Below are 20,343 nucleotides of genomic sequence, written 5' to 3' on the forward strand. Positions count from 1 at the left end.
TTCAGGAACAAGGGTGGGAGGGGACCAGTGCTTTATGTAGAGGCTATTGCGCTCATGCCCTGCTGGAAGGCTTCTTGGTGACTGTGAGAACAAGACGTTAGACTTCATAGGCCTTTGATCTGGTTCAGTGGGGACATTTTTATGTTTTTAAGGATTCTGGGCTAAATTTGCCCATGGAGCAGGAAAAGTGTGTGCAATAAATGCTGTTTCAATCAATGCACCAACCTGTACATGTTGCATCACATAAAACTCCGTTCCAATCACAGAAGCATCGCTACAGTATAAGAGAGGCTCAGGAACTGGAAATCCAACGGCAAACAAGGCTTTCTGAACCTGATATTCTCTGTCGACCTGAACAGGATTATGGTAGGATATACAATAATGTGAGTGATAGGAGCTTAAGTGACAAAAGCTGTGATCCACAGAAATGGATGCGCTTGCCCTATTCAGATTGGGCAATTCTTATGCATTTCAGCAAGATTTACAGCACAGTCCCATAGAAGTTTATTCAACGCTAAGCCCAGCTAAGTTCAATGGAGCAGACTCTCAGCAAACATGCATAAGACTGCAATTTTAAGGTTATAACCCTGTACCAAATTTCCTGAGTGCAAGTTCAGTGGAGCTTACTTCAAATACTCCGGCCTATTATCCAGCATTCACAAATCCTTAAAGGTGCAATGAAGCCATTAGAAATGAATCACAATCGTTAGCACTTACCCAAATGTATGCAAGTGCTATCTGATTGTCCATTTAAGTAATTTATAGATTATTAACAATATTGAAGCAATTTACTTTTTTAAAAAAAATCCAAATACGTAAGTATACAGCAAACACAATATTGATAACTTTAGAAGAAAAATCCACATGCACAGATGTATGACACAGGACAATATCCATACACGTAACAATAACCACACCAATACAAAAGTCTAAAACGAAGAACCGTATCATTTGTTAAACAAGCCCACATAGACATTCCACCCACAAAACAGTTCTCGCAATTTATCACTTTCATTAGCCACTCACACCAAATATGCAACCTTACCAGGGTTTTATTTCTTTTTTGATTTCACAGCTTTACATCAGTCTCACACATGTAACAGCCAATAAAAACCAAACACGCTAACCAGAATAACACCCTTCCTCTCTGTGGCTCGAGAGTTGCGTACAAGTGCAGGCTAATCTAGCCATTTCACATGGTTTATTTCTATGGATCAGTTCAGCTGACGCAAGTTTAATATAAAATATGCATGTGACTAACATACAGGCTACTATCTTAGATGTGACCTGGAATGAATATCTACCATCTGGACCCCAATAGCTGCAGAAAGTACCAAAATACTAATCTTTGTTTCAGCAAAATTTGGCCACCACCCTCCTGTAAGCAGGAGCCAGACTTTACCCAGATAATGGGATCTCTTTCAAGGTACATGTATAGATAAATGTGTGGTCTCAAAATTAAGGCTGTGCCCTCCTTATTTCGAAGCTATCCCAGGAGTAAACAACAGTTCAAAGGATGTGGGCATTTCATTCTTCAGTCATTCAGGAAGCCCCTTTCTCTACCAAGTTTCGTAAGATTCAGGCTATACCCAAACCCCAGATTTTGAATGGTTCATTGTCTCACAGCTCAAACAGTACCCACCTCTTTTATTCCTTAAGGATCAATCCTATCCTTTGCTAGAAAACCAAAGGCACAGGTGAGAGATGATGTCGGCTTGTGGACCTAGGATTTTAAAGGGGAAGCTTAATTCCCTGACTTTGTCTTCTGTGTGCTTCTAGAACAGGTGTACACCCCTCCCTTTCTTACAGTCCTTTCTTTTTAATGTGAACCTGTGGCACTCACTCTTTTAAGCTTTTGGGGTAGTTAGGGACTCTCTTTATTCCTTAGAATTAAGGTGTGTACGTGTCTAATGAGTGTTTGCTGCTCACATATGCGAAACATCCATATGCTCTGTCTCTTTTCATTTCCGCGTAATAAACCATTTTTTGCCCTACTTCCTGATGTGTCAAGTTCGTTACTGGGCATGAGGGCTAAAGGTATACACAGTATCACATTTTATTTTTAACAGATGCATGCAATGGCTCCATGCTAAAGGTGCCAACCCTCTCAGAGCTTCACATTGAGTTCATGCATGTGGTGGACATGCATGTGGTTTCAGACATACACCTCGTCACAGGAGGGGGTCTATAAAACTCTGAAACCCCCAAGTCATAACACACTGCACCAACTCCATCCCATAACACAACCACATCACACTGCTAGTAACAAATATTAACACCAACTACTGACAAATCCTCAACACAAATCTAGCAGAAAATGTAACACAAGATCAGGTGCAATCCTGAACAGTAGCAATTCTGTTTTTTATACCTGCAAGCCTAGTCCTTACGGTCAACTGAAGGAGCCATTCTCCTTCTCCACCCTGTTGCTAACCAAATCAATGTTTTCAAATGAAAGCCAAAGATATTTCATTAATGGATTGTTTTACAGCAGCAAATTTACCTTATGAGCTTGAGGCAGGAGTGAGCCATGAGGTTTCTTCCTCAGTACGTAGGTCTTGAGGCCTTTTTCCAAGTAAAAAGTTGGGTTGGACTGCCCTGAGCTATGTGAGCAAAGATAATAATAATAATAATAATGCATATTTTTAAAACTTGTTAGTCACTTTTTACACACACAAAAGCTCACCAAGTGAGTTACAACGTTTTAAGAAGGTAAGCGTAAGTACAACCCAACACATGCTGGTTATAGAATCATAGAATGGTAGAGTTGGAAAGGACCACAAGAGCAATCCAGACCAACTCCTTGTGATGCAGGAGTATTTTGCTCACAACCCTGAGATTAAGAGTCTCGCACTCTACCAAGGTATGAATGAAGGAGATTCCTAGGGCAGCAAACAAAAATTCAGCAGGCTGAGCTCTTCGGGCCATGGAAATGTAGTGATGAATAAGAGACTTTCTGCTGCCCATCAGGCAATGGCTTTTTCGACCTACCTTCCAGCCCTAGGAGGCTTCCTAAGAGAGCTGCTCCAGAGGAAGAACTGTGAGGGGGGAGAGAGACTCTGCTGTTCATCAAGCAATGGCTTTTTCCACCTGCTTTTCCCCACCCTCCAGCCCTAGGACTTTCCCCCAGACCAGCACTTTGAGAAGCAGCTGGGAATAGAGAATAGGAGTTCAGGGATATTAAAAAATAAAATAAAATTATAAGCTGTGTGTTCTCGTTTCTCATTTTGATCCTTCTGCATGGTTTTGTATGTTTTGCAGTATTTCATGCATTGTGACTTGCCATTATTTTTTACTGATTCTAGTTTATTAATTCTTTATTGTAATTGATAAGTGCAAACCGTTTCATTATTATTTGCTGATATTTAATTTTACTGTTTACTATAATATTCCAATGGATTATTGAATATTGCTTTATTGGATATAAGTTGCTTATTTAAGTTATTGTGACTTTTTTTGTATTGGATCAGATTTGTTAATACTTGTGTGATCTTTGCTGTCTGTTTTGATGTTTGTTCAGCCTATAAACTGCCTTGTGTATAGTAATATAGCAAGGCAGTATACAAATTAAAAGTGAAATGAACTGAAAGGCAACAGAAACCAAACCAGGGGTTAAAAAGGGATGGGGAACCTGTGGTCCTGGATGTGGTTGGACTCCATATACCATCAGCTCTAGCCTGCATGGCCAATGGCCAGGGATGATAGGAGTTCTGGTCCAGTCTTATTTTTAATCTTTGGCGATCACTCGTAGCCGACTAAGATTGTCTTCCTTAAACACAGTTTTAACAGTGAGTCCACAAGTGACTGTGGAGGCCAATTCTGGATCCACACGTCCTTCCACAGTGGGAACTTAGGTTCCCAGGTGGGAGTTGATCACATTTGCCAAACGTGCCTTCCTCTTAGCACGTTTTTCCCTTTCGTCCTGAGTTTGAGCGTCTTCAAAGCCCATGACACCTTTAGTAAAGGCTGTTCTCCAACTGGAGCACTTGCAGGCCAGTGTTTCCCAGTTGTCAGTGTTTATACTCCATTTTTTTTAGATTTGCCTTGAGAGTCTTTAAACCTCTTTTGTTGACCACCAGCATTACGCTTTCCATTTTTAAGTTCGGAATAGAGTAGTTGCTTTGGAAGACGATAATCAGGCATCTGAACTACATGACCAGTCCAACGAAATTGATGTTGAAGAATCATTGCTTTGACACTGGTGATCTTTGCTTCTTCCAGTACACTGGCATGAGTTCGCTTGTCTTCCCAAGTGATATGGAACATTTTTCAGAGACACGGTTGATGGAATCTTTCAGGGAGTTGGAGATGGTGCTTATAAGTGGTCCATGTTTCACAAGTGTACAGTAAGGTTGGTAGTACAATAGCTTTGCAAACAAGCATTTTGGTTTCCCTGCAAATGTCCCAGTCCTTAAACACTCTGCACTTCAACTGGGAGAAAGAAAGCCATGCTTGCAGAGTTCAGGCGATGCTGGATTTCGGCATCAATGTCACCCCTTGTGGAAAGATAACTGCCCAGCCAGGAGAAGCGATCAACATTTTCAAACGTTACACCATTGAGTTGGATTTGTGGCACTGCAGAGGGGTTGTTTCGTGCTTATTGGTTCAGTGACATCTGGAGGACCCTAGCTTGTCCACCCTTACCAAATCTAATAACTTTGGTTTAACTAGTTAAAAGTCTGGGTGCATGGAAGAACAACCACACCTATGAAATTTTCTCATGAAACACTTGCACAAGCAAATTGCTTTGATGATCAAAGCAACACATTTTGGGGCAAGCCTTTTCAGCGGAGGCATACCAGTGGATTCGAAACTGTTTTTTTTTTTAATATCTGAAATTGCTTTTATTTTATTTCTATTTTGTAAGAAACACAATTTTTATTGTTGATGCTTTTACCGTGGTATTGCTTCAAGATACTTTATGGGAAGTGATTCACAAATGTAATCTAAATAAATAAATATAAATACTAAATCTGGAGTCGACGTTCAGAGCACGCACAGCACACCTGCTCATTACGTGGCATGTTTTCTCTCCGAAGCCATAACAACCCCAGATTTGGTGCTGAGGGAAAAAACAGCACAAAAGCAGAATGCTCTATGAGTTCAGAGGGCAATAATTAGACTCTATAACTCACTAAAAAAAAAGTTAGCTGGTCCTTACAAACAAGTGTATTGCTGGTAGGTTATGGGTTTCTGGAACACAGATTCAAAGCTAGTTAATTAGTTGCAACGGTCCAAGATAACAACAGTGTCTCTCTCTTGCCTATTTGCGTCCTTTGTTCCTCCCTTTGGGGATTGCTCAAAAACAACCAGGATAGGCAGGTCAGTACTATATGTGGAGCTACAACCATAAATGGGGCTAGTATTGTTGTAAAATTGGGCATTCCAACAGGAGAGACCGCCTTGAGAGTCACGTTGGGGAAGGGAGTAAAACACTGAAAAGGCAAAAGTAGACTTATTTCTGACCAAAAAAAGTGCCTTTACGTTTTGCTTCATATCTCAGGTTCTACAAAGGATAGAAGCTGGGGGATCTGGGGGTTATTGTTCACCTACCGGAGATGTCCTAACTTACTCAAGCATCTTTAATTCACACTTCTAAAAATACAGTGGTACCTCTGGTACCAAAAAGTAGAGACATCACCTTGCCAACAAAGGTCCGTATAGTAAAAGCTATGGTTTTCCCAGTAGTGATGTATGGAAGTGAGAGCTGGACCATAAAGAAGGCTAATCGCCAAAGAATTGATGCTTTTGAATTATGGTGCTGGACTCTTGAGAGTCCCATGGACTGCAAGAAGAACAAACCTATCCATTCTTAAGGAAATCAGCCCTGAGTGATCACTGGAAGGACAGATCGTGAAGCTGGGGCTCCAATACTTTGGCCACCTCATGAGAAGAGAAGACTCCCTGGAAAAGACCCTGAGGTTGGGAAAGATGGAGGGCACAAGGAGAAGGGGATGAGGAGGACGAGATGGTTGGACTGTGTTCTCGAAGCTACCAGCATGAGTTTGACCAAACTGTGGGAGGCAGTGGAAGACAGGAGTGCCTGGCGTGCTCTGGTCCATGGGATTACGAAGAGTCGGACACGACTAAACGACTAAACAACAACAACCTCTGGTTACGTACTTAATTCGTTCCGGAGGTCCATTCTTAACCTGAAACTGTTCTTAACCTGAAGCACCACTTTAGCTAATGGGGCCTCCCGCTGCTGCCCAATTTCTGTTCTCATCCTGAAGCAAAGTTCTTAACCCGAGGTAATATTTCTGGGTTAGCAGAGTCTGTAACCTGAAACGTATGTAACCCAAAGTACCACTGCATAGGGTATCTCAGGGGATAAGGAAGAATGTGCAGATTTCAGTGAAATGTTTGCAGCTTAATGTACTCCTTTCCATCTCTCTCCACACATTGATTTAAGAGTCCTAAGGCTGCAGCGCTATCAGCGTTTACCGAAGGCTGCGAACACACATGAACTTAAAAGCACAATTTATTTCCCAAAGAATCCAGGGGGCAGAGGTGGGTTTAGGGGACGGCAACCGGTTTGGTCATTGGGTGCACTGCAAAGTCTTGGGGGTTGCCACCGGAGATGCAGCAATTACGCTTTAGAATGGAGCGCAATAGGTCCAGGGTGCCAATTTTTGGCATTGCACAGGGCACTAATGAAATTTGAGAACTCAACATAAACACCTTCCTTATTCTCTTTTAATGGCAATGGCGCCCACCTGAGAGGGATCCGGAGTTGAGGAGAGAGTTCTGGCTGAAAAAAAGTCCTGCCCATAACTACGGTTCCCACGCTTCTTGTGCCGGGGGGGTGGATCATAGAATTGTAGACTTGGAAGGGACCCCAAGGGTTATCTAGCCCAACCCCCTGAAATGCAGGAATTTCGCTGAATTCAGTCCCCTGATTTCCGAGCACCATTGCTCCGCGAAGCTGCCATCCTTACCTGTACTGCCTGACCCTCAGCGCTTCGGGTGGGTGCTGCGGGAAGCCCGGCAGGTGCCGGCACAGGTATCTCTCCAAGGCTCCCTGGTCAAATCTGTGCGGCTTCCTCACTTCGGTGGTATCGGGCTCACTTGCCATTTTGCAGAGGCTCCTCTCCAACTGCGGAGTCGCGGCCTCCAACCGGTTCACTGACTTGTTGCTACGCTGGAGGCGAGAGCAAAGAGGGCGGTGGGGTGAAATAATAATTGCAGCGCAAAGGTTGCTGCAGCCGCTCCTCCAAAGGCGACACACCTCCAAACTGTAGGGCTGCCTCTGAAGTTACTCCAAAGCTTTTGCAAAGACTCTCCTCCTCACCCAGTAGAAAGAGGTGTTTTGGCTGCTGCCCCTGCGGCTCAGACCATGCTTTTTTCTGGAGACCGAGCTGAACTCTGACTGAATTAATTCTTTCATCGGGCTTTCCCCCTCAAGGGTGGCGGGGTCGTAGCCCAGACCTAGTCGCTGCTTTAGAGAGCAGGTCCACTGACTTCAATGGGTCCACTCCCAAGTCTTGCGTGGACGGGGGCTGCTCAGCTTGCAACCCTTAAACCCACTTGCAAGGCAATGCAAAACACGGGGGGTGAGGGCAAAGCAAAATGGTGCCCTTTTCATGGGCGTAGCCGGGATTTTTGTTTTGGTGTGGGGCAGGCTTTATGTGTGGGGGATGGAAAGAGAACCAGTTATTTTTTTATTGTGGGGGGCAGTTGCTCCCCCCTGGCCGCCCACCCCTCCTTGGCCGCCCTTTTGCTTGCAAGGGGGGCAACCAGGATTTTGGTTTTGGTGGTGTGGGGCAGGCTTTATGGGGGGGGAGAGAACCTGTTTTTTTTTTAATTGTGGGGTGCAGTTGCTCCTCCCTGCCCGCCCGCCCCTCCTTGGCCGCCCTTTTGCTTGCAAGGGGGGCAACCAGGCTCCCCACCCACCCGCTCGCCACCCCCGGACCCTGAAACTCGCAGAGACTTTCTGAAGGAGAGAGAACTTTGAAGGCCGGAACTGTGGTCGCCGGCGCTGCGTTGCGCGGGGGGAAGCCTTTTGCCGTGACTCCCGGAAGCGCCGGTTGGGGAGACGTGTCTCTGGCAGCAGCAGCAGCGGCGGCGGCGCGGGGTTGGGCTGAGCAGCCGGCGCTTCGGGCTTTCCGCTGAGGGATCGCCATGGCCGCCTCGGAGAAGCTGGTGGAGCAGCTGCGGCGCCGCGTCCGGGAGCTGGAGGAAGAGCTGGGCCGGGGGGAAGGAGGCGGGCAAGGCCGGCGGGCGAGGATCGAGCAGATGAGCCCGGAGGTGACCGACTCCAACCCGTACAGGTGAGCGGGTCTTTGGGGCAGGGGAGAGTGGTCGTGAATTACATTGCGGAGGGGGGGGTTGGGCTAGATGACCATTGTGGGGCGGGGACCCCTCGCAGCTCTACCATTCTGTGATCCCGCCCTTTCCCTCCAAGGAGGAGCTCAAGGTTCTCCCCCACACACCACCTCCACAACAGCCCTACGAGGTAGTTTATAGGCTACCTGGCCCAGGGTCACCCAGTGAGCTTCATGTAAAATAACATATTTTTTTTCCATTTTTTAAAATTAATTTTCCAAAAATAATAATAAAACAAACATACATCCTGTTTAAATCTTGGTAACATTATTAAGTGACTTCCTCAAATCCCCTTGATTGAATTTCATTATATATCATTTTAACAGTTTTCCAAAGTAAAATAATAATATTAATAATTTATTCCCCGCCCATCTGGCTGGGTTTCCCCAGCCACTCTAGGCAGTTCCCAACAGAAAATTTAAAAAACGCGGTAAGACATCAAACATTAAAAACTTCCTTAAACAGATGTCTTCTAAATGTCAGATAGTTGTTTATTTCCTTGACATCTGATTGGGGGGGCATTCCACAGGGCGGGTGCCATTACCGAGAAGGCCCTCTGCCTGGTTCCCTGTAACTTTGCTTCTTGTAGTGAGGGAAGCACCAGAAGGCCCTCGGCACTGGACCTCAGTGTCCGGGCAGAATGATGGCAGTGGAGACGCTCCTTTAGGTATACTGGGCCAAGGCCATTCAGGGCTTTAAAGGTCAGCACCAGCACCAACACTTTGAATTGTGCTCAGAAACATACTGGGAACCAATGTAGGTCTTTTAGGACCAGTGTCATATGGTCTCAGTGGTCACTTCCAGTCACCAGTCTAGCTGCCACATTCTGGATTAGTTGTAGTTTCTGAGTCAGCTTCAAAGGCTGAGCTGGGATTTGCAAACCCTGGGCTCCCAGATCCTAGTTCAGCACTCTGGCCCAGCTATTCTTAACCTCTGGAGGCACACAAAAGAAGGGCCTCAAGATTGTGGGGTCCACGTTGGTTCCTATGGGCAGATGTGGTTGAAGCCAGCACTTTGAATTGGGCCCCAGAAGTTCATGGGTAGCCAGTGCAGTTGGGCCAGGGTTAGTGTTATGTGCTCAAACCAGCCTGCCCTAGGGAGCAACCTGGTTGCTGAATTCTGCACCAGCTGGAGTTTCAGAACTCTTCAGAGGCAGCCCTGAGTATGAAGCACTGCAGTAAAAAACTCAAGAACTTTTCGGGGGGTGTCCTGGTTTTTTAACTTTTTGAAATATGGCAGCCCTGTGTCAGTGGATAGATGGAAGTCCTTAACAGCTGGTCAAGAAGTGGTATGGCATTTTCAACTACTGTAATGGAACAGTAAGAGGCAAGTAATGGCTATTCCTAGTGGCAGCACAGAAATTAGTGGCATGAACAGGCTGTATACACACCTTCAGAGTGTTTCCTTTTGGCCCTTTTCACCAATCTGGAGGTTGTTGCTTTATGTTCCAGGATGTCGTAAATGAATCCATAGTTAATTTAATCACTGTGGGAGATCTGGAGCTGCTGAAATATCCAAGACAAACAGGGATTTCAACGCACTTCAATTTTGCACCATGGAATTTGCTAATCTCCTTTTGATCTTGAAATAGCTGTGCCATGTGAATGAAGCCCACTTGACAAAAGTGTTTTTGTTTCTTCCCTCTCTCTAGTCGCCTGATGGCGCTGAAAAGAATGGGAATTGTGAAAGACTATGAGGTGGGATAATGTTTCTTATAGAAGTTTGCATTAATGATGTAAACTCAGGGCACAAAATGCTTACCGGTCTTGGTTTCTTGTTGCAGAAAATCCGCTCCTTTGCCGTCGCGGTGGTGGGTGTTGGCGGAGTTGGCAGTGTAACCGCTGAGATGCTGACAAGATGTGGCATTGGTAAGGTAATAATACGTTTCTTCCTTATAACAACACTGTCCTGGACAAAAGCAGTGGTGCTTTGGTGAAAGATTAATTTCCCTTTGTCAACTTAAATGTATTCACAGTGGCCTCTGTAATGGGTAAAGGGTGGTCACATACATGATGATTAGTGATGGTTTGTTTTGTTTTTTTAATAGAATATTTATTAAATTTTCCAATTTTTTAAACAAACAAACAAAAACAAAACAAACAGAAACATTAAACAAAAACATAAAATTCATAAACCATACTTTTAAATAACAAATTTCTCAGACCTCCTCATACTTCTCCTTCTTGTATCCCAATTAAGATTATTTGTTCAGCAAATCCTTCATTTAAAGCATTACAGCTTGTAACATTACCTTATTTTTCAAACGCTTTTTCCCCCCATCTATGTTCTTATATATCATTACAGCTAGAAACCTCTCAATTTCAATCCAGCACCATCTAACTTTCTTAAATTTTACAATATTTCTGTAAATAGTCCTTGAATTTTTTCCAATCTTCTTCAGCCGACTCTTCTCCCTGGTCACGGATTCTGCTCGTCAATTCTGCCAGTCCCATACAGTCAATCAATTTCATCTGCCATTCTTCCAGAGTGGGTAGATCTTGCGTCTTCCAATACTTTGCGATGAGTATTCTTGCTGCTGTTGTAGCATACATAAAAAAAGTTCTGTCCTTCTTTGGCACCGCTTGGCTGACCATGCCCAAGAGAAAGGCCTCTGATGATTAGTGATGGTTTGGAAGCTGTAATTGGCTGAGGCTCCTGGAAGTACCGTATTTTTCGCACGATTGGACGCACCGGTCCATAGGACGCACCTAGATTTGGGGGGGGGGGAATAAAGGGGAAAAAATTTATTCCCCCCCCCCCCCGCCAGGCGCGGTGCTGGGGCGGGGGAAGCCTGAGCTTCCCCCTCCCCCAGAACGGGACCCAGAGCCATGCCAAGCTGCGCGCATCTTTGGCATTGCTCTGGGAGCTTGCGGGGCTGGGGGAGGAGGAAGCCCTCCGCCAGCCTCCAAACCATGTCGGGAGACAGCGGGATGGCGCGCTGCGCCTCTCCCGCTATCTCCCGAGTTTGCAGGGCTGGCGACGGGGAGGAGCCGGCTTCTCCCCGTCGCCAGCCTTCTAGCCAAGTCGGGGGACAGCGGGAAGGGCGCGCTGCGCCTCTCCCGCTGTCTCCCGAGTTTGCAGGGCTGGCGACGGGGAGGAGCAGGCTTCTCCCCCCGCCAGCCTTCTAGCCAAGTCGGGAGACAGCGGGAAGGGCGCGCTGCGCCTCTCCCGCTGTCCCCCGAGTTTGCAGGGCTGGCGACGGGGAGGAGCAGGCTTCTCCCCGTCGCCAGCCTTCTAGCCAAGTTGGGCGACAGCGGGAAGGGCGCGCTGCGCCTCTCCCGCTATCTCCCGAGTTTGCAGGGCTGGCGACGGGGAGGAGCAGGCTTCTCCCCCCGCCAGCCTTCTAGCCAAGTCGGGAGACAGCGGGAAGGGCGCGCTGCGCCTCTCCCGCTGTCCCCCGAGTTTGCAGGGCTGGCGACGGGGAGGAGCAGGCTTCTCCCCCCGCCAGCCTTCTAGCCAAGTCGGGAGACAGCGGGAAGGGCGCGCTGCGCCTCTCCCGCTATCTCCCGAGTTTGCGGGGCTGGCGACGGGGAGGAGCAGGCTTCTCCCCCCCGCCAGCCTTCTAGCCAAGTCGGGGGACAGCGGGATGGCGGCGTTCCGCCTCCCCGCTCTCCCCCGAGCTTGTGGGGCTGGCGGTGGGGCTCTCCTGAAGCCTGGAGAGCTAGAGGGGTCGGTGCGCACCGACCCCTCTCGCTCTCCAGGCTTCAGTGAAAGCCTGCATTCGCACCATAGGACGCACACACATTTCCCCTTCATTTTTGGAGGGGGGAAAGTGCGTCCTATAGTGCGAAAAATACGGTATGTTTACTGTGCATTTTCGGACACACAGTTCTCCTTGCATGTCCTTTTTTGGTTCTTATGCTGGTACTTCATTTTTCTAAAATAGTTGAAGCAACATACATGGATTTATTTCATTTAATTCTAACAACAGCCCTGTAGGGTAGGTTAGGAAGAGAGGAAATGACTTGCCCATGGCCAAAGAGCAAACATCAGTGTTGAAGCTTTATTTCCTACATCCAACCCCCCCGATCTCCAGTACAGTGGTACCTCGGGTTACATACACTTCAGGTTACAGACTCCGCTAACCCAGAAATAGTATTTCGGGTTAAGAACTTTGCTTCAGGATGAGAGCAGAAATCATGCTCCGGCGGTGCGGCAGCAGCAGGAGGCCCCTTTAGCTAAAGTGGTGCTTCAGGTTAAGAACAGTTTCAGGTTAAGAACGGACCTCCGGAATGAATTAAGTACTTAACCTGAGGTACCACTGTACTGTTGTTCTCTAATTCTTTTATCTCTGCCACAGAAGCACATGAGGGACAAATGGGAGCTTTTTTGCGGAAGTAACCCTTAAAAAGTTATTATTTAAAGTTAACGGGCATCTGTGATGAATGTGAATTTTGAATCTCATTTTACTTAAACTATCACAATCTTTTAAAACTGAATTCCAGGTGTTTTTAGAAATAAATATGTTTGCCACTTTAGAATCCGTAGGAATAATATTTGTTAGCCCAAGGCTGTGTCCGTGTTTGTCCTAAACGTGAACCTGACCAAAGGCCATTCATGTGTCACTGTAATCTTTCTTTTAGCTGCTCCTGTTTGATTATGATAAGGTGGAGCTGGCCAATATGAACAGGCTCTTTTTCCAACCACACCAAGCTGGACTGAGTAAAGTGCAAGCAGCAGAGCACACTTTGAGGTATGTGAAAGTGGGAGGTGCCATCCAGTTATGGAATGCAACTTCAGACATGCAGAACTTCCAACTTTTTTTAAAAAAAAAAAGTTTCATGAGAAACTAATCTTAAAGAAATCATGCTGCGTACGTTTATGCGGAAGGAAGTTCTTCTGAGTCCAGTAGGATTTATTCCCAAGGAAGAGCATGGGATTGCAACTGTAGTATGTTAGGATTTGCAACACAAACGTGTGGGGCTCCTTTCAGAGATGTTCGTGTTAAAGCTGCAGTGTTTATTTTATCCTTAAGGAACATCAACCCCGATGTGCAGTTCGAAGTACATAACTACAACATCACAACTGTGGACAACTTTCAACATTTTATGGACAGGATCAGGTAACATATCTTTCGGGGGCTGGTAGTGGTGGTCGTAACGAAACACTACTGATTCACATTTCTCTAAATCAGGGGGTTGGTAACCTCAGGCCTGGGGGGGGGCGGGTCAAATGCAGCACTCCAGGCTTCTCTGTTTGGCCTTGGGACTCTCTAGGCCACACACCCTTTCTCCCAGGCCACACTGCTGTTTGACCTAGCCTTACCCCATCCTTGAGGGCTTTTAGCTGGCTGGAATTAATCCTTTAACTCTTATAATGATTCTCCCTAGCTTGGATGGAGGATAGAGGGGTCTCTGTAAGCAACTAGCCCATGGGTAGGCAAACTAGGGCCCAGGGGCCGGATCCAGCCCAATCACCTTAGCCTATTGTACAAAGGTTAAATTGGCATTTGTCGTTCTGGCCCTGCCCATTGCTGGCATGTGGGCCATGTAAGATTTCCTAGGAGAAGATGCAACCCTTGAGCAGAGGAGGATTCCATGCTAATAATGAATGGAGAGTTTCATGGTAAAACAGCTTCCTTGATCTTCTTGCAAGGAACCTTAATATTTCCATTTTCTCCCCTTTTTATTTACAGCAATGGAGGTTTAGAAGAAGGGAAACCTGTTGATCTTGTATTGAGCTGCGTGGATAATTTTGAAGCACGCATGGCAATTAACACGGTAAGTGCAGCAACAGCAATGCACACATGCCTCCTGTTATCACCCAAGTAAACATTGCACACCTATTGCTAGAAGCTGTGGATCCCGTACCCAGTACATTGTAGCAAATGTGGCTGCTGTGCCACCTCAGTGGGAGCAGTGGAGGGTTCCCAAAAGTAAGCCGCTTCTGAAAAGATGTGGCTATTCCAGAGTAGCTGTGCTTGGTGCATTTGCAGTATCATCGTGCCTTGAGCTTGTGTATGTTGTATGAAAGCAGAATACATATACAAAGATAGTAATATTGGAGATTAAACCGCATTTTGTTGGCGACTTCAGCTTCATCCTTTTGTGAATGCTAAGAGACTTCTGCGACATGAACAGGATCCTTTTTCCAGGTCTGGTTTGAGAAATTTGAGGGATTACTGAAGTCTGTCACAAAACCCAAAAACTTAGGAAGTTTTGCTTTCCTAAGAACTTATTTTCAATTGAAATTTTTCAGATGATCAGGGGGCTGGACCAACTCCCTACAATGAGTTCATTTTCAGGCCTGGATACCAGGAGTGTGCTACCGATTCTTGCCTTTGAATTTGGGTCACCTGATGTCATGGTGATGGTCATGTGATTTTACAGCAAAGGTGTCCTGGCTCATCTTTCAAAGTAGCCGCCAGTTAGCTGGGGGGGGGGAGCTCAAGATCTAGAAAGTTCCCCTCCCCTGAGATAAGCCTTTAGCTTGATTCAGCAGGACACTTCTTATATCCATAAGCAGTTTAGATATTTGCAGCAAATGCAACTTATGCATGTATAAATAGGGCATGTTTGTTTTTTGTTTTTTAAGGCTTGTAATGAACTTGGACAAATATGGATGGAATCTGGAGTGAGCGAAAACGCTGTCTCTGGCCATATCCAACTCATCATCCCTGGTGAATCGGCTTGTTTTGCGGTATGTGATGTTATGCTTTCTAAGTTCCATTGTGCTGTCCTTCTAAGGTGAAGTGAAAGTTGTTGGAATCTAAAGTCATTTTTGTTGGATCCTTCTCCTGTTTGTGGGTTTTTTCAAATGTCCCTTTTACGATTCTCAAACTCCTCTTCCCTTTTTGGCTAGTGTGCACCTCCACTTGTCGTAGCGGCAAATATAGATGAGAAAACGCTCAAACGGGAGGGAGTTTGTGCCGCCAGCCTTCCCACCACGATGGGAGTGGTCGCCGGTCTTCTTGTTCAAAACGTCCTGAAGTAAGTGACTGAGATGCCTCGATTTTAAAAAAAAGTTTAAGTGGGAATTGGTTCATGACATCAAGCATATTGGGTGAGATCCAGAGTAGTGTGAGCAGCTGTGTCCTTGTGCATTGTCCATCTGTTCCCTCCACACCCTCCTATATTTGCTGCAGATAGTTAGGGACCCTCCAGAGCAGATTTTCGGGGTGCACAGGTGCTGAAGGAGAACTCTAGTTGTGCAAGATTTCTGTTGCGCAAGTAGGCAAGCATCATTGGATGTCACCCATAATGAACCAAAGTGCTGTGTCTTCCGTCAGACACATGCAAACAATAAACTGTTCTCTTCTTTTATCCTTCCTGCATTTCCCCCCAGATATTTACTGAATTTTGGCACGGTGAGCTTTTACCTTGGCTATAATGCAATGCAGGATTTCTTTCCCTCCATGACAATGAAGCCAAATCCACAGTGCGATGACAGAAACTGTAGACACCAGCAGGAAGAGTACAAGGTAAAATAAATAGGTAAAAGAGCTCAGGCTCCTTTTCCGATTCCTTGAAAGGGGTGGATAACTTGTTCAGCAGAAGTTAGAAAATGTAGCATGAACTCTTTGGAGATATTTACCCTAGTATGGTCATTCTGAATGGGCCTTTAGCATATAATTATTTAACTTTTCCCATTTGTGGGAACAAAAACGACTTGTGACTGTGTTTGTATTTCCAGAAAAAAGCAGCAGAAAATCCTAAAGTAGAAGTAATTGAACAGGAAGAAGAAATAGTTCATGAAGAGAATGATTGGGGTGAGTTAAGATACTAAGACAATACAAATTGCTAGCTTACAACTCTTGGAACTAGTAAAATGCCCTTCAGCCTAAGCAGCTTTCACTCTTGTGAATGATTTCAATTGAGCCCCTGCCCCAAAAAGCAGGTAGCTACAAGTGAGGACATAGTTGTGACAGCAGCACAAGCTATTGTGATCTATTATTGTCATGAAAGGGTACCCCACATTATGAACCCACTTTGGCATGTTATGCTTAATTAGGCTTTAAAAACCCCTAAACATTACCACTGCTCCCAAATCCATTGGGCCTGTCCAACACGGGTGAGGGTAACAGCCCTACTCCTTGCCCTTTTAATTGCCTGAAGGTTTTTGACTGTGAGAAGTACAGTGGTACCTCGTGATGCGTAACCTCCAGGTTACGAAATCTTCGGGTTATGGCCACGGCAAACCTGGAAGTGTATACTTCTGGGTTTCACCGTGCATACGCAGAAGGGCGCCTCCAGTTACGAAGTTTTCGGGATACAGCTGGGCCTCCAGAGCGGATCCCGTTTGTAACCGGACGTACCACTGTAATGTCTTTATCTGCCCTGAAACATAAGTTCAGTCTGTAACTTTTTTGTATTTGTAGACAATTACTGTGTATACCATTAATCTGCACTAATGCTTTCCCTTGCATTGATGTGTTTGGGGCTATTCAGGGATAGAGTTGGTATCAGAAGTTTCAGAGGAAGAATTAAAAGCTGCTTCGGGTCCAGTTCTCGATCTTCCAGAAGGAATCACAATGGCATACACAATACCAAACAAGGTGGTAAGTTGTTTTTAGCTAACGTCGAAAACATTTTATTTGGATTGGCTTTAACTTGTCAAGTTGCGTGTGGGAATGAGCAATCAGTGCTGCTGTTCTGCAGTCTTCACTTCCATCGTGTGCGCAAATGAAGTTGATGTTAGGATTCCTGCTCCATGTTTGCAGTCATGGGATTGTTGTCTGTCACATGACGTTGTATGTTTTCATTCCACAGTGTGGGAAGTGATGGAGACAGGATGTTTTGGGTTACTGTGTTCTGGAAAGTGGGACTATTGTCTTTTGTTTTTTCTCTTTGCTGTCTGATGAGAAAAAGGAAGGAGCTAAGTCAGAATGCTCCAAGTGTATTATATTTAAATAAAAGTAGATTAGCCAAAATGCTGTGCTACTGAGCTCTGTTACGCGAACTGCAAATACTCTGCAGAATCGTAAGTGTGCTGATGCCTCTTGGCATCAGTCGCTGTGATGTCTGGGCTAGAGAAAGCTTATGAAGCTCCTGAACGATCGACCAGGAGGGAGGGAACATGCCAGTCGGGCATGTGTCTCTACCAGGGTCCTACATGAAAGTAGGATGATCCTAACAGCCCCAACTGCTGTCATAGCCACAGCAGCACTGCAAGCTTTGCACCTTCCAAGCTTGGCTGTTGTAGCTTCCCTGGCGGAGAGAGCCTCTGCTCACTTGGCACGTACGTGCTTTGCTAACCTTTGCTTTACAATGGCGTGGGAACCTCTGGCTTGTGAGGCCTCCAGATATGAGGGCATGCAGAGATGCAGTTGCCAGTGCACAGTTTGCAGCCTTGAAGTGTCCTTCTGCTTGTGGAAGGATGCTATTTCACCTGATAGGCCTTAACTAAAGCTCATTGGGATGAACTTCTGAATTTCCCCCATAGGCATTCAGTAGCATAGCCAACCACTGCAGAAGGTGGAGTTTGAAGTTAGTATTGATCATTGGTAACTTTCAGCCTGGCGTGACTAAGCTTGGGTTTTCTGTACTTGCCATGCAAGGCAGGAAGAATGGGTCCCCTGACATGATGGTGATGTTGGGTGACTGACAGGTGTTAGTATTTAATTACGTTTGTATCCAGCCTATTTTACTATAATGTGTGTGGTGTTCAGCACGCCAAGCTTGTTTTGGATTTGAGGCTATAGAGAAAAGGTGTAAAGGCATTTACTACTATTTTCCCCCCACCAGGAAGAGAACGCTGTTACTGGGGAAACTGTTCCAGAATCTGAAGAAAGTCTAGAAGAACTTATGGCTAAGATGAAGAGCATCTAGCACAAAGAACACTTCGAGATTACTGTAATTTCAGCAGCCAGTGATGTGTAACAGATTTAGTCTTTCATGAATAGTGCGTCGTCATGTTGTCTTTTTGTTAATTATGTGAAGACTTTACAGAAGGTATGAGGGTCCAGTGAAAACCAAGGCAAGCTGACAGGTTTAATTTATAACACAATGCCACGCTGCCTTTTAAGCCCAGTTCAGGTGAGAGTAAATTTGTTGAGCGTAATCTGTTCCTCCTTAGGATGCCTGGATTGGAAAAGTGTCTAAAATACTAACACTTGATCTGCTTAAGCTTATAGTTAGAAGAATGAAAAGCTATGCGATATATAGAGAGAGCCTTGTTTAAAAAATGATTATCATTGTCATACACCCTAGCCAATTATATATGACCGTTACATGGAAAAGTAACTGTTTGGTATACTTTTGTTAGCCCCAAGAGAAGTCTTTTGGAAAACTTAGTGGGCTGAAAATGTGGGACGAGCCAATATCTGGTTCCTCTGGCCATGCAGTGTGTAATAGGAAGCATTGAATGCTAAAATTTGCTATCACCGATATACCATTATGGAGAATACTGAATTTGGAAATGCTGTTGAGCCATCATGCCTAAAATCCTCAGTTTCCAAATAAGAGGAAAATAAAGCAATGAGGTGAAAGTTGCTTTGAATTGATAAGAGAAAACTGCACTAGGAGTAAGTTTGGCAAATGATCTAGTCTATTATGTTCAATTGTAGATTTATCACTCAAGTGGTGTAGGATAAAAAGCTCTGGGAAGCAGAAGTTGCCAGGGCTTCCTCCACCAAAGCATTTAATTCCCTTTCTAATCCAGGCAGGTCAACCAAAAATTGAAAGTTAAGCAGGGTTAATGACACTTGCAGTCGCTCAGCACTTACAAGGTCTCTTGCCAGTTGCTTTATAATAATGTCACCTTAGTAGTATTTATTTAAGTAATATTTCAGGTATATATTTAGTAAACAAAGAAGCTGCAATCCAAGAGAAGCCTATTTAGAATCAATGGCCCTAAGGCTAACTATTTTTAAACCACCTGCAATAAACTACAGTTTATGCTTGCTGGACTGAATGTTGTACGGTCAGTTGGATAAGCCTGCTGGAGAAATGCTTTTGTCATTAGCTGGTGATTAACATAAACATAAAGACATATTTGGGGAAAAAAGTGGTTTGGAAGTTTGATGGTTCTAGGCAATCCCACAATTAATTGCTTCAACTACTTGTTCAACCACACTCCATTCTGTTTCCATTTTGCATTTTTACAACAGCATTTTTGTGTGTCCTTCCTGTGAGTTACTTTCTTGGAAATAAACTTTATTACTAAAATAAGCTCAGCATCAACCAACCAATGTGTTATCTACTTGTGTGCTTTTATAGATTGCTTTCTACCTCAGGACTTTGTGCTCAACTGACAACTATTAAATTTGTTAGAAGAGTTTTGAAATTTAGACTACCAACATTTCTAGAATTCAGCTTTAACAGAACTAATATTGGTGCAGTTTATACCATATACAAGTTTTGTTGCCAAAGGCCTGCTTCTTGCTTATAAACATTTCAGATTAAATTATTATTGGAGTGCAAACAAATAGGGTTAAGACTAATTGAACCATTTGTTTCTAAGCTACCACTGCTTCAGCCTGATGCCTAATATAAAGAAAGGAATATTTAATACTTACTTTACTGCAGCCCTGTTCAATAATCACCCATAAGTATGATTCGTTTTCAGTGGGGGTTGCTAATAAGCATGCATGAATATGGTTGCTGTGCTAGGGTAAACACTTAAAAGGGCCTGTGCGGAGTGCCACGTATCAAGGGGAATATATTAACTGCGAGAAAGCAAAGCTGTATAGAACCAGGTAAGATGGAACAAAAAATGATAAGGGAAATTAGGAAGCCTTCAAATGTGTATAATTTTTAAAAATAAATGGTGTATTTCTTCATGCCCAACTGCGAACTATAGCTGTGTGTCTGTCCCACACATAAGCCATTCCTGAAGGTCAAAAGAAAAGCACCCCACACAGCTCAAGAGTACATGGTACATGGTCTTTGAGTCCCGGCTCTAGATTTTGAATATGTGGCAAACACAAAGCAGGCTATTCAGTTAAGAGTTTCACTTCCTCACAATTTAATGTATATCTCAAAGGAAGTATAACTGGACAGCTACAAATACTGCTTTTAAATTTCATAATTTACAGAAAGATTGATAGTCAAATGTTTTTTTCTTTTTTTCTCTCCACTT

General features: G+C 44.7%; 2 protein-coding genes across 3 annotated transcripts in view; one reads left to right on the plus strand and one right to left on the minus strand.

The window, feature by feature from the left end:
* ACAD11 (acyl-CoA dehydrogenase family member 11) overlaps window positions 1-7,385 on the minus strand; it is a 38,849-nt gene extending 31,464 nt beyond the window's left edge. Inside the window, exons 1-3 of the mRNA XM_053359339.1 lie at window positions 6,939-7,385; window positions 2,504-2,603; window positions 226-351 (exon numbers count right to left, since the gene is read on the minus strand). Of these exons, the coding sequence (XP_053215314.1) occupies window positions 226-351; window positions 2,504-2,603; window positions 6,939-7,075 (363 nt within the window). The 5' untranslated portion in view covers window positions 7,076-7,385. The remainder of the gene's footprint in view (window positions 1-225; window positions 352-2,503; window positions 2,604-6,938) is intronic.
* Window positions 7,386-8,037: 652 nt separating this feature from the next.
* UBA5 (ubiquitin like modifier activating enzyme 5) lies at window positions 8,038-19,171 on the plus strand. Of its 2 annotated transcripts, XM_053359340.1 has the most exons (12): window positions 8,038-8,270; window positions 9,977-10,022; window positions 10,109-10,198; window positions 12,909-13,018; window positions 13,301-13,387; window positions 13,961-14,045; window positions 14,860-14,964; window positions 15,127-15,254; window positions 15,610-15,745; window positions 15,958-16,033; window positions 16,713-16,822; window positions 18,009-19,171. In XM_053359340.1, exons 1-12 carry the CDS (start codon window positions 8,122-8,124, stop codon window positions 18,090-18,092), a joined length of 1,206 nt encoding a protein of 401 aa, XP_053215315.1. In that variant the 5' UTR covers window positions 8,038-8,121; the 3' UTR covers window positions 18,093-19,171. The 2 variants fall into 2 exon arrangements, with proteins under 2 accessions (XP_053215315.1, XP_053215316.1); XM_053359341.1 differs by lacking the exons at window positions 8,038-8,270; window positions 9,977-10,022 and having other exon boundaries at window positions 10,109-10,193.
* Window positions 19,172-20,343: the final 1,172 nt, after the last annotated feature.

This window comes from Podarcis raffonei, chromosome 12, assembly GCF_027172205.1.
Source record: "Podarcis raffonei isolate rPodRaf1 chromosome 12, rPodRaf1.pri, whole genome shotgun sequence".
NCBI lineage: Eukaryota > Metazoa > Chordata > Lepidosauria > Squamata > Lacertidae > Podarcis > Podarcis raffonei.